This window comes from Anas acuta, chromosome Z, assembly GCF_963932015.1.
Source record: "Anas acuta chromosome Z, bAnaAcu1.1, whole genome shotgun sequence".
Taxonomy (NCBI): Eukaryota; Metazoa; Chordata; class Aves; order Anseriformes; family Anatidae; genus Anas; species Anas acuta.
The window spans coordinates 56,174,491-56,188,778 of record NC_089017.1 but is presented as its reverse complement, the minus strand read 5'-3'; the positions used below and the strand labels follow the sequence as shown (position 1 = coordinate 56,188,778).

Sequence of the window (14,288 nt, the reverse complement as noted above, 5' to 3'; positions counted from 1 at the left end):
AGCTGCAAACAAGTTGCCCGTGTCTGGAGCTATCAGATGTTTTTCTGTGTTACCCATCCCATAATACAGCACTGTGTAGAAATTTCCTTGCTTGATTCATGGGGGAACGAGGAGGAGACTGGCCAGGAGGGAATGAAGTGAGTTGAAAACGGATCAAAGGGGAAAAGAAAAAAAAATGATGGCAACACCGTAGTACACATATGCAAGGCCTGACTGAGTAGTTTGTAGGTTGCTTTAATTATCTTTGTTTATTTATTTAGTATTCAGGGATATCATTTAAAAAAAAAAAAAAAAAAAAAAGCTTGGATTGTGATATATCTGAATACCCAGGGCTTAGATCTGTAGTGATTCAGGAATTGAATGACAGCTGAATGAGGCGCCCTTGCTGTGAGGGGGCAGGCAGCAGTAGTCAGAGGGTGAAGAGCAGAGCAGTGAGGGGCTGTGGCAGGAATGGCCCTTTCATTCCTCCTTGCTGTTGCAAGTCTGTTAAGAGTTCTTCCTTTCCCATGGAGGGGTTTTGTTTTGTTTTGTTTTGTTTTCGGTCAACGTTGTTAAAGTTGAATGCAGCCCAGTACCAGTGAAATGGTAATATGACCTTGTGCAGTATGCAGCACTGGATAGTAACTCTTCAGGACAGCCAGAAATTTGAGAAGGGGCAGAAGAGAATGAAGGAGTATAGAGTTCCCCCATTAGCAGCCATTACAGCGTGCTAATGAATAAGTTATTCTTGTCCTGATGCAAACAGTTATTTATTTATTTTTTATTTTTTTGGGCAGGGCTTGCTAGTAAGCATATCTAGAAAACTACTCCGTAACACAAATACTTACAGTGTATCTTCCTTTGTTCTCTTAAGGAGTGTCTATTTAAAAGAATTCTTTTTGGCAAATGCAGTCTTTACTTCTTTTTCAAACAAATTTCCCGATGGATATTATGAAATATTTTAATGAGAACAGAGTTTTAGTAGAATCAAATGAGTTTAAGAGGAAGTATCACAGCAATTGAGTTACAAAAACTTTACGAAAAAGGGATGTACAATTTATACATTTTTTTTATAGCTGATTGGTTGCAGTGTTGACTATACAAAAACACTGTTTGCAATTGATGGATGGAAACAGGTACCTTGACTGTACTGTAGGTGGGCTGCTTCGATTCCACCTTGCCTCTGTGCCGTGCTGCAGCCCCCACACCAACTTATCCTGCCCCCAATGAAGTCAACAGGGCTTTGCATCTGTTTCCACATGAAGGATGCCGTGGTGGACCACAAAGAGATGCTTGTGCCCCGGACTTGGGGAACACATGAAACCCTCCAAGTGCAGGGCAGGAGGGCAGAGGCCATCCTCTCAGAGTGGTTTGGGGTCCTAGAGCCTTGTCCATGCAGTTTACTCTGCCTCCAGCACACAGCCTTCCTGCACATCCAGGTTGAGCTGAGTTTTCTCTACAGAAAGGCCAGCTCTGTCATGCAGAGGGAAAGATGCAGAAGAGCCCAAGATATATCATGTGTACTGTGATAGACTTGTTTCAAGCAAAGGGCTGCTTTTTTAGTTTCTTCCCCCTTCTACTCACCATGTCCCCCAAATCAGATCCAGAAAGAAAAGGAGCCTCTGTCTGGGGTAGCAGAAATGGGTATTCCAAGACACAGAAAACGAGGCCGTTCACATTTACGAGACATCGCAAGAATACACGGTCAAGTGATTAACTGTGTGACTAGGGCTGAGTGCAAGTGATGACAAGGACACCAAGTTTGGACTTTGCTTGTGACAAGAAAGAGTGAGGCTTGCTCTTTGGTCAGGGTCTTGCAGTGCTCTGTATAAACAAGCTTTTGCACGTATGCTCAGCTCTGACAGTACAGCTATTCATTCTGAAAGAAAGAATTGCCAAAGTAGAGGATTAACAAGATCTATGCTGATCTTTTTTTCCCTCCAATTCTTCTTGTTCCTAAGAAAAGAAAGAAACAAAACAAAACTATTTTACCAACAATTTGAGCCAGCAACTCAAAGATCTTGGCCTGGATGTGCAGGAGGGCTGCATGCTGGAGGCAGTGCAAACTGGAAGGATGATGCTCAGGAGTCCCTGCACCATGCTCTGAGAAGATGGCCACTGCCCTCCTGCCCTGAATTTGGAGGGTTTTACGTGTTTCTAGAGCCTGGGGCACCAGCATCTCTTCATCTCCCCTGAGGAGCCTCAGGCAGTCCCCAGGGGCGTGTCTTCTGTGTGTGTCATTTACAGTAAATCCTTGAGAAGTGTCTGGTCATGAATTTGTGTGTGCTTCTTTTCTGCCTCGCCTGGTGCTTGGGGGCTGCTTCTGTAGCATCTCTCCCTGGGACATGCAGGGTCCCTGCCTGTTTAGAAGACACACCAGGCCATGTAGCTCTCTCTTCTTGTGACTTAAAACAGATTTTGTGAAGGATAGAGAAGTAGTAGTAGCCAACATCTGAACCATTCAAGCAAGTGGTTGTATGCTGTATTTTTGGGACTCCATTATTATTATAATGAATTTTTCAGTGATGTAGAAAATATGCAAAGTGTAGGAGGATGATGGAAATGGTCAATTATATTCAGCTCTTCAGAAGAGCTCTTTTCTATGTGAAGTGGAAGTGCATTATGTAGCTTTAACTCGTCTGTCATTTGGTAAAAAATGTAAATGTTAACAAACTGGATAATTTTATCATTAGTGGGCAGATTAGTGAACAGATCTTAAAATGAAACAGGTAAGGCCTAGATCCCTCCACACAGAATGAGTTGCTGCCAGTTTTCAAAATACCGTTCATGACTGATAAGAGATCAATTTTAAAGCATTAAGTATTAATTATATTTCCAAAACTTAGTTGTCTTTCTATTATTGCTCTTGCCTGCTCTATCTCTTCTTTGTTGTCTTCACTGGACTCTGATTTCTGCTTGGAGCACTTCTCATTATAGTGGATGTGTGTATACAAATTGCACAGCTATACAAAGTAAATATAGTTGCTTGTGTTTATGTGGTGATGTAGCTCAGTGTTTTGTCTGCATATTTTGTAGCTGACTACACTAAATTACAAATGCTACTATGCTATAGACTAAGATGGGATTACACTACACAATTTTGGATAATTTTGGTGGTATTTAGTAATACTGTTGCTGTCTGGGCTGCTCAGAATTTTATTTGAAGAGCTACCCCAATTTTCAGTTTTCCATCCACTTTGTAGAGCAAGAGATTTGCTTTCAGACATATATAACAGTAATCAAAAGAAGCAAACTTGCAGGGCCTCTGGATGCTTAGATGAGAACAATTTCATAGTTTTTGTGATAAAAATAGTAACAAGCATATGCTTACTTTTGACTACTCAGTAAAATCCTTATCTACACCCAAAAAAGAAGCCTACTTCTAGTTATAGGAAATTTTCCTATAACTCAAACATTTTGGTAAATATTTGTTTAAACTTTTTTCTTGTATGTTCTATTTTTTTTTTATTTGTTGTTTTCTTTTAGTCTGAGTCAAGTAGATCAGTTTACATTTATCTGTGACTAATCATGCAAGTGCACTTGAGCAGTCTTTAAGAGGGGAAAGGTTTATTCAGCTTAAGACCCTACTCCTTGAAATCCTCCCCCCATAAAGGAATTGCCAAAAAAGTTGATTTTGAAAGGTATGTATAATTTTGAGACAGGTAAACCAGTTGTTGAAACAGTCAAATAAGATGTAACTTTGGATGTTTTTCTAGAATAGGGATCCTAACCAGATTTAATTTGATGACTGTAAGTAAAACCAACAAATTTACAGGCATCTTAACATGCAGCATTTTAAAAATCAGTGCCATAGATAGCGTTCCAGCAGACTGAGCAGGCGCTGTGTCGAATTCCTAGGAACACAGATGGGGAGGTCTGTCCATGTATCTGTGAACTTGTGAGATGTTCTCGGGGGAGAAAATAAAAAAAAGTTGGCATGTCTGCTGTCAGTGAAAGACGAAGAGATGGAAATGGGTTTGTACAATTCAGATGGTACGTTTTGTATGCTGTGTCCTTAGGGCAGACGGCGGTATTACATTTGTATGTGTTAAATCCTCAGCTTCTGAAAGTGTTTACTTATATTACATGATTTTGTTGAGGAATGATTGCACATATACAATAACGCTAATTTAAATTCTTCTCTGTTTGGACATGCATTCCACAAATTAAGGTCAAGCTGTTTCATCTAGGTGAATATTTGTAAATATTAAAGCTTACTAATTTAAAGATCTCTGCTTGAACTTGCATTGTGCAAATTGAGGCCCAGCTGGTTGACTGCCCTGGGCAGAACAGTTACTTGTTCTGTGCTGGTGAAGACCACCAAGAACTTGGATTTTAGAGCCCTGTGCCTTCTTGCTTTTGTGTGCGTGTGTATGTGTGAAGGTGATGGTCTTTTCAGAACTATAGATAAGGGTGGAAAATGTCTGGATGAAGACAAACAGTGAGAAAATTCTGCTTGGAGATGCTTATTCTTGTTACATGTCTACCAGGAATGGGATGGACTGCTGGCTCTACTCACTCTTAAGTTGCGTGACTATGGGCTGTTTTTATACAGAACTTTCATCTCTCCTTAGGAACCTTTACCTAGAGCAAAATGCTGCAATTTGGTCTCTGAAAATGGTGTGTAAGCTTGGCATACGTCTGCCTGAGCATGTAAATGCCAACTGGTGCGCACGAGGTTCCTCTGACACATGCGTCAGGGGCTGGGCTCACTCCCTGCCTCTCCCTGCTCCATCCATGGGATCCGTTTCCAGAGCCTGTGAGCACATCATGTTCTGCATGGGCAGTGCCTACTGCCTAGCACATGGCAGCAGATCACACGCACTTCTTGCCCAAAAGGCCTGTCAGCAGTGAGACCCATGCTGTCCTGTGCTTCGCTGAGTGGTCTGGGGGTGGCTCAGGGGTGGTCCTGAATCTCACAGCACAATTGGGTGTTGTGCTCCGTAGCTGCCCCTGTGGTTTTCTGTACTCTAATAAACTTCCCTCTTCCACATTAGAAACCTTCTGCTCTTCTGTATTCTTACCTTATGCCAGTATATAATTAATTCAGCATCAGCTGTGACTTTCCAACAGACTTAATGGTTGCAAGGGGGAAGGAGGGCATATCAAAAGACAGCAGATGTGTAAAATGGAAATTTTAAGGCTTCTTTTAAGCAGGGGCTCAAGAACTCATCAGCATCTTCCTTAGCATTTATACAGTAAGAATTAGGGTCCCTTGAATGAATTACTTTCAGGAGAAGGGTTTCATAATGGGTACTTGAACTAATAGACACAATATTACAAGGGTTTCTCTCTCTTCTTTCTCTCTTCTTTCTCTCTTCTTTCTCTCTTCTTTCTCTCTTCTTTCTCTCTTCTTTCTCTCTTCTTTCTCTCTTCTTTCTCTCTTTCTCTCTCTCTTTTCTCTGTTTTCTCTTTCTTTCTTTCTTTTTTTTTTTTTTAAAGTAAATAGTGGCTTTAGTGCGTATATTGCTTTCTTTCTGGGAGAGGGACTAGCATCCTACTGAGGCAGATGTTGCTGCACATCATACTTTGTCTTTAAATTCAGTTAGCATTGATTGTTGATCTGATTTGGCTTGCACTGCTGTGTAGAATACAAAGGAGAGAATTAAAAAAAAAAAAGATCAGACCAGGAAAACCTCACTGGAGTTGTTTTTTGTTTTTTTTGTTTTTTTTTTAAAAAAAAAAGCTTGGAAGAAAAGAATTCTGTGAGACTACATATACATAATGTGAATATGTTAAAGCATCATACTATATCATTTTTAAAAGAGAGATTTCTTTCTGATTAAAATAATACAACCAAATCATTTTTCTCCTGAGCATTGTCTGTCATTTTCCTTAGCCAGTAGAAACCTGCCTTTCTGGTTTATGAAGCCACGGTACTAGCATGTAGAGCAAGATGTTATGACTCATTTGAAAAATTCTTTGTTCTCTCTTGAAAGCACTGTCAATGATATTTTCAAACATACTTGGGTTTGCCTCCTATGAATGCAAGCCTCTAGCAAGTCTGAGCTTAATGCAAGGCAGATTATATAATTTCTGCGATGTCATATGTTGCGAATGTAATCCTATTGACATCTTCAATAGCTGTACTCCGCAGTTTTGCTGATTGATGCTGTATTTTTGTCAGGGAAAATAAAACAGCTTTTCTGAGTTTGCAAAACTTTCTTCAAATGCAGTAAAAATGTTTTTCAGGCCTGAGAAGAAGCCTCTTAGGGATTCATCAGCAAAATTCCTCTCCTGATTCCACTTGGAGAACCAAATTACCTGCATGAAACCCTGAAATCAGTTGGCTTAAACTGGGAACTTTAACTGAAAATGAGGCTGTAGTGGTTTCAGCGAGCGTCTGTGTTGGACCTGAAAGGTGCTCCTCAGTGCTGGGAGGTTAAGCAAGTGGGTTTAGGGTAAGAGGGGGCTACAGGGTGCCATCCTCTTGGCACTTCTCTTGTGCAGCTCTGCCTTGTGTATGTAAGGCAGAGTGTGAGTGGCATTGCTAAGGAGGGCTGTGGAGGTGATGGCAGACAGCATATTTTGGCTGAGGATAGCCAACAGGGTGAGCATCTTCCTGACGCAGGGGTGGGGAACTGCCAGCCATTGTAAGCTCAGGTTTTGCTCAGCATTTCACCACAACTGAATCACCTATTTCTGCAGGAGCTGCAGCAATGGAAACACTAACTGAGCTGTGTCAACAGAATAAATTAACAGGCATTTATGCTCATTCTCAGCCTAGAAATTTAAGTAAAAAGCAGTTAAAAATGCTTTATGCATTTATCTCTGAAAAGAAAGAAGGGAGTTTTTAACTTCAGCCAAATCAGGTGTGGAACCTCAGTGTTTGTCAGGGTTAACAAACTAGCATTATCCTCCATGCAAGGAAAGCTGTCCCAGAGATTTGCAAAGAGCCCATTGCAATCCTAAACTGACTGAAAAAGGAAACTGCCAAGAAAGCTGGCTGGATCCTGAATTGGTGCAGAATTATGTAGGTTCAACTCCTGTAAGACTTAAGCTTTTATGTTATTTTCATATCTTTGATGCTACCAATATAATGCATCATTATTGTAGGATGCCTGAATGGAAAACCAACTGCTTTGTCTTTGCTACCGGATTGCTGTTGTTTAGTTCTGCTAATAAAACTAACTGACGAAACAAATGATGTCAATGGTCAGATGAGAAGAGGGCAGCTCACTGGAAGAAAACAAATTAAAGCATAAAGATCACTGCGTCTCCGCATCCCATCAATAGGCAGCTTCCAGTTTCCCTCTGTGGGTCACAGGGCAGACAGCTCTGTTTATGCCTTCTTCAGTGGTTTACTAGCCAAAATATGGTTAACTGTTTCAAAAACCCATGCCTCTGAGTAGCTGGTGGTGGAGCTCTTTCTGTCTATAATATTATTTCAATATTTAGTACCCATTTTGAAGTGTCACCATAATTTATTCCTTGATGCCTTAATGGAATAATTTACAATGAAGTGAAGGTTGTATGTTGTCAGGGCTGCTTGGTGGTTTTGTGCTTTTGCTATGTCTGTTTCCTAGAACTTCTGTCCTGCCCTGTGTTCCCAAGATGTAGTTGTAACTGTTTAATGGTAATTAAGCAGTTATTTCCAATGAAGTTAATTGTCTTTATATGAAATAGGAAAGATGAGATAAATGTATGTGTTTTTTTGGTTGGACATCTCTTTTGCTTCTTTGAGTAGCAATGGATTTAAAGAGAAAACAAAGGAAAACAATTATGGCTTCAGTCTTGAAACACCACTGTCTAATAATTAAACTTTTTTGTTTAATTGTTTGCTTTGAGGCGTGTTTCATTTTGCTTTGTTTTGTTTCTTTGTTGGCTATAGTGTGCCTGATAGTCACCAGATAACAAGGACTGACTCATGCCTTATACTGCTCTTACAACCCAGGTTGTTGTTGAGGAATCTTACGATAAAACCACTGTATTGCTGTGCTTTATCCAAAATGCTAAAATGAGATTTAGTGAATTTCTGATTACCTTTATTATACTTCTCCCTAAATTGTTTTCTGTTTTGTGGCTGATAATTAAGTCTCATGGTACATGCTGAGGCAATATCTAGTTCCAGTTGCTTAGTATAAATAACTTGCATGATTGCTTAGACTGTTCCATGGTAAGAATCATTCAAGAATATATCCTAGTTTAAGCAAATATTTATTAAATTTGGTGAGCAGTATGAATAAGCAACTCCTACCCTACTACAAATGTTTACATTGCCGTTACTTAGAATGTGATTGTCCATCTGAAATTATACTGACCTTGCCTGTGAGACCAGATTCAAATGGTGACCAAATGAACTTGGTGAAAAAGAATGGGTGCATCTTCCTTGCTATCATGTGATTGATATTTCAGTAGCAAGCATAAATTAAATGTTTGTTGGTGTTTTTATTTTATTTATTTATTTTTTAACACTATTTGCCATTTTCATTTTTAAAATTATTTTTCTTATGCTAAAAAGTGAAACAGTGCAAACACTGTCTCACAGCCTCCACTTTCTGCTTCATCTCTTTTGTGCATTTTTAGCACAATCTAGAGGATTGAAGGGGATGTAAATGGGTTTATGAAATCCACTCTAAACTGGTCATCAGTATTGCACCTTTGAAGTGTGTATGTGCTATTCACTGTTACGTGACTATGCATGCCAAGTGTAGGACAGCTGATATGCATTGGTATTTTAGGGCCTGTGTGTGTATGTACAAATGTATATGTGAAGTATTTAGCCAAAACCTAATTACGAGCTATTTCCATATTTTCATGTTGAATTTAGGCTTTAACTGATTAAGAGGAAGGATTATTCTGCATAATTACTCTCTATCTTCCTAGACTATTTGTTGTTGACTGCAAGGCAAAGCAACAAATAAGAGGCCTTCAGGTAGAAGAGAGCTTGTTATAATATATTATCAACAGTAGAATGTTGTTTGTAATATTGTCCCTGTCATTGTTCACTAATACTGGAACAGACACACAGTGGAGAAATAATCAAGTAAACAATTAGGTTATTTCAATTCCGGGTGTAGAATTTTCCTACTTCTACTATCAAAAATAATTTAAATGAAAACATTGAAGTGCAACCTACCTTACAAGCAGTAGTAACAGAGCAGCTAATGGTGCATAGCTCAGATTTTAAGAACAATTTTGCCTCCTGATCTTCACTCTCAGAGTTTGAGTGACAGGCCCATAGTTGAAGGAATAGTATGATTTAAGAATTAAAATATGTCACAGGGCTTAGAGTTTTGATCAGAGAAAATAAGCTTGCAAGACAATTTGCTTAATTCATGAACATTGTGTTTATGCAAAGACAGATGAATTTTTATTGTTGCTTGTATCTATTGACTTGCCAGCTATGTAATAGTATTAACAGAATGTTTGATTAAATATGTATCAGGAAAAAAATATTTTCTCCTTTATAGCTGAAATTTTGGTAAAAGGCATGGGGAACTGCCTCCTCTTTTTAGACAAAGCTAAGAATGCATGAATGTGACTACACATAGCTGACAAAGGCAGAGCATCTTTTTGAAAAGGGTCTGTAAATTCTTTCCCACAGAAGTCAACGAAAGGGTCGGTTGTCCTGGGCTACGTATTTCGTCACTTAAACCTAGTGGAGATAGATTACTTTGGATTGCGCTACTGTGACCGAAGTCATCAAACGGTGAGTAAAAGACAAAGCAGATTGGATTTTCCATCTGTAAACTTTTATCCTGTTTCTGGGGTTTGCTTATAGAGCATTAGATTGTCATGTTTTCACTTTCACTATTTCCTGACTCAGGTTTTTGGTAATAACTTCTTTTTATGTATTTGCACTGAAGTCTTGGAATAGCCATTGATAGGAACAGAATCAAATATTAAATTCTGTATGAGACCTTAAAAACAAAATGAAGAAAGTATAAATAGTACAAAATTATGATATAAAAGTAGGATTCATATTTTTTTGTTTTGTTTTAATGCTTTGCCATGAAGCTAGTGCTCAGCTGTGATGCTTCCCTGGTTGGCAGCTCTCTGTGAGATGGACCAGCAACAAACTGCTCCTGCTTTGCTTGGGGCTACTGTGCCAGGGAGACAGCATCCCTGTGTCGTGGACTGATGTGCTTGGGCTGCTTGCTGAGCTACTGTTTTGGAGTGTATCCCTTTACTGTGAAGGACACATTTGGCAGAATGTATTGTATGGTGTACTGGCTGCCTGTTTCCTAGTGGAACTCAGAAGTCAGGAAAGTGGTTGTGGACTTTGAACTCTGCTTGGATCAGCTGTTTCCTCAAGCCCCTACTCTGAGGAAGTAGTTCGTCTTGAGAGGGACCCACCAAGCATGGAGAGCTTTTTCCTCCAGGAGATTACAGTCCTTGGTGGGCAAGAAAATTGAAAACAGGGTGGGACATTTTGGCTGGAGCAGGCAGTGGCTTAGGGCAATGCTGTCTTGGGTGACATCCCAAAATGGCCTGTGAAAAGCTATAGCAGACAGATGGAAGGAACAAGGAGTGTTCAGTATCTGGGACCAGCACCCAGGGTGGCCTTCACATTACCTTCATTTTACAAAGGGCATAATGCCTGTCCTGTGGTTAAATTAGGTGAAGCACATGTTTTTACACAGTTCTGTGCTGGGAGTACGGCACAACTACCTGGCATTAAAAAATGTCATGCTTCCTGTAAAAATAATAAGTTGTTTAATTGACTAAATATTTGCCAATTTATTCTGTTTAGTTGAAGTATAGCATGTAGAGACTGAAGTCAAGACATTATTAGGAAGAGAGTATTGAATGCTATTAAGGAATATATGCAGCCCTACCTGATATTTCTTTATTTCTGCACCATAGCCTAGACCTTTGTAAATTCAGTTCCTTGACAAGCTTCAAGCTAAATTTAATTCCATGGGGTGAAAGACAGATTCAACTGTGAATTAAAAGGTATTTTTGATTTCCTGCAGAAATCAAGGTGTGGTTGAAGAGCAGATAGTTATTATTTGTTCTCAGAAGAGTTTCCTTGTTTTCTTTTCCCCTGTAGAGACAAATAAAATAGAAATGGCTATTACCGGGATCATTTCCAAAGGCACACATACTGTGTATTTAATGGTGTACATGGCATTATGAAAATAAGACAAGATTGCATCTCTTCTGTGAAAGGCTTAATGCATAAAGGCACATTTTAGGATGCATCCTGCTAATAGAATAGATGATTTGATTGTGTGGTACCAGTGCATTTTTTATTATGGTAGTGTGCATGAGCTGTAGGCCATTACCCCATTAACTCAGCCTCTTCAAATAGATATACAACCTTTTTGCCCTTTTCTCCTACATCATGCTCTAGTGGTGTAGTTTTAACATTAGCCTTACCCTAATTTTCTGTGCAGCCCATGATCAGCACGACATTGAGATTCTTGATTTCTCCATGGATTACAGAATCATAGAATCACCTAGGTTGGAAAAGACCTTCAAGAACATCAAGTCCAACCATTAATCTCATTTACCAAATGCTATCACTAAACCATGTCCCTAAGCACCACATCCACACATCTCTTAAATACCTTCAGGGATGGGGAGTCCACCACTTCCCTATGCAGCCCCTTCCAGTGCTTGACCACCCTTTCTGTGAAGAAATTCTTCTTAATATCCAATCTAAGCCTCCTCTGGTGCTATTTGAGACTGTTTCTTCATGTTCTATCACTTGTAACTTTAGAAAAGAGACTGACATCCTACTCACTGCAACCTCCTTTCAGGTAGTTTTAGGGAGCAATGACGTCTCCCCTGAGCCTCCTCTTCTCCAGACTAAACAACCCCAGTTCTCTCAGCTACTCCTCATGACTCGTGTTCTGTAGTCCTGCATTGGCTTCGTTGCTCTTCTCTGGATGTGCTCCAGAACCTTGATGTCCTTCTTGTAGTGAGGGGCCCAAAACACAGTGTTTGAGGTGTGGTCTTATCAGTGCCACCTACAAAGGGACAATTGCTTCCCTAGTCCTGCTGGCCACACTATCTCTTATGCAGCCCAGGATTTCCTTGGCTTTCTTGGCCAGCTTGGCTCAAAGCTTATGCATGTTCAGTTGGGTTTTGGCCAGCACCCCCAGGTCTTTTTCTGCTGGGCAACTTTCCATCCTCTCTTCCCAACCCTATACTGCTGCGTGGGGTTGTTACAACCCAGGTGCAGCACTGGGCACTTACCCTTGTTAGATATCATGCGATTGGATGCAGCCCATCGATCCAGACTATCCAGATCTCTCTGCAAATCCTCATGCAGATTATGAAAGTTTTCATCCCACCTCCCTCGTTCACCTGCTCTTGTCATGTCACAGGGATGTTGTTTGTACTAGCACAGATGAGGAGCTGTGGTCTTTATGTGTCAAGGCCTACTGGCCTGTGTCTTGCCTAGCTTCTGCACCGGTGGGCCAGTGTCTCTAGTGTGGTCGTGTTGCTGGTCCCCTGATGGAGTGCTGTATGCTCCCCCCGCCCACAGGTTTTCTTTGTGAGGGAGTCCCAGGTGCACGGGAGCGTGGTGCACACATCAGCTCTGTCCTGACATGCAGCTGGGAAGCCGCCAGGACGCACAACCAGAGACCACAACCGTGGGCCACGTCAGGGAGCGCACCTGCCCTGCCATGTCAGGGCTGCCACAGTGACCGCCGAGGCTGTGCTGCAGGCTTTGCACCTGGGCTGTGTTATGGCAAATGCTATAAAAATGCCTGCTGCTGTTGCTTGTCTGTATATGGGTAATTAAAACCTGATGCTGTTTCATCTGGGAAGCTCATACAAGAGTAAACGTGTGCTAATGTGTCAAGTTTTACATGCCTCATGATGGTTGTTGCTAGCCTGTTATTTTTAGTGAAATCTTGTAACATCTTAAGAATAAAAGGGAAAGGTTCCATGAAACAAGCACCACCTTGCACTGCATCTGTAAACGTGCATTCAGTTGTACACTGAATATTGCTAAAACACTCTGGGTTGTTGTGGGAATTAGCCCTGCAGTGGCTGTCAAGAAACACAGATTTGAATTTTGGACTGGGAACGTTTTGGTTTGGCCAGAGTAGGTTTCCTGAGGGAAGGGGAAAAAAATTACCTTTTTGATTAGTTTTAAAACTGTGCTCCTGAGTTATTTTCAGACTGAAAAATGTGTTTGGAGTTTTGGCCACTTATTAATACGTTGCTCATGGTGGGGAATATTTCATTATTAACCCTGTCAATTTTCTTTTTGGTAATACTATATATATAATAGAATGGCAAATAAAATAGGGTGGGTAAAAATATATATTTTATAGAACATAAACCAGCCACAAAATATTTCTTTTTAATTTTTATTAAGGGCTTAAAATAATGTTTTTAGTTATTTTCAGCATTAATTTTGCATGCTTCAGCACTTCCAGGTGGTCTTTTAAGTGCTGTATTGGTGAACTACCTCTTATGTGGGTGGTATCATCATTATTTTAGTAGTACCTGGAGCTCTAATCAGGGGATAGGGTTTCACTGTGCTATGTAGGGTACAAATGCATAACATTAGAACTATCTGTTTCTGAACAGTTAACAAACTAATTAGCAAGTGAGAGAATGCTGAATGCAAAAAAAAAAAAAAAAAAAAAAAAAAAAGATTGTCAGAACTGGGTGTTACTGCTAGGATCATGAGCAGTGAATAAAGCATAAGTTGGATGACACTGTCTCTAAGGTAGTGTTACACAAATTTATCTTTATTGACATTCCAGGTACCCTCAAACTCTCCATGTGAAAAGACCAGCATTTAATTTGCAAAATATGTGAATGAATGTTAGGAATTGCCTGAATACTTACTTTCTCCATGAAATGCTTAAGCTATATCTATCTTGTGCTCTGAATAAGGCTGAAGTCCTAAGAAAAAAAAAACAATAAAAAGTACCTTGTAATAATTAAAATATAATATTTAATAATTTATTTAAAATCTTACAGTATGAAACTGACAGAACAGATGTGTTGAACTAATACTATTTGTTGTCTGTAGTGTTTCCTAACCTCTGAGTGCTGTTTGACAAACTTCACAGTGCTTTTTAATGTGGTGTATTAGTATGTTTTTTGCTAAAAATACTTTAAAGAAAAAACAGTTTTATTTTTGTGTATTTTTTGTATATTTCTTTTGTGTATCACTGGATTTCTCAGTTTGTCTCATCATCAGTCCTAGCCCTTCACCTGAACCTTTTGCATTGATGTATGGACTGCAGACACTTAAGTTGTGCTGAAACCAGATGCAGCCTTGATGTAGATGGTCGGCTGGGAGCTGATGAATTGGGCATTTCTGTCTTCTGTCTCATCTGTCAGAAATAGAGGATATTGTTCCCTGTCTGGTATTTTCAGTCAAGACAGAG

General features: G+C 39.9%; 1 protein-coding gene across 1 annotated transcript in view; it reads left to right on the top strand.

Moving 5' to 3' along the window:
* The window catches only part of EPB41L4A (erythrocyte membrane protein band 4.1 like 4A), a 133,820-nt gene that overhangs the window by 39,697 nt on the left and 79,835 nt on the right, over positions 1–14,288 (top strand). The window contains exon 2 of the mRNA XM_068666761.1: positions 9,527–9,631. Coding sequence (XP_068522862.1) covers positions 9,527–9,631 — 105 coding nt within the window. The remainder of the gene's footprint in view (positions 1–9,526; positions 9,632–14,288) is intronic.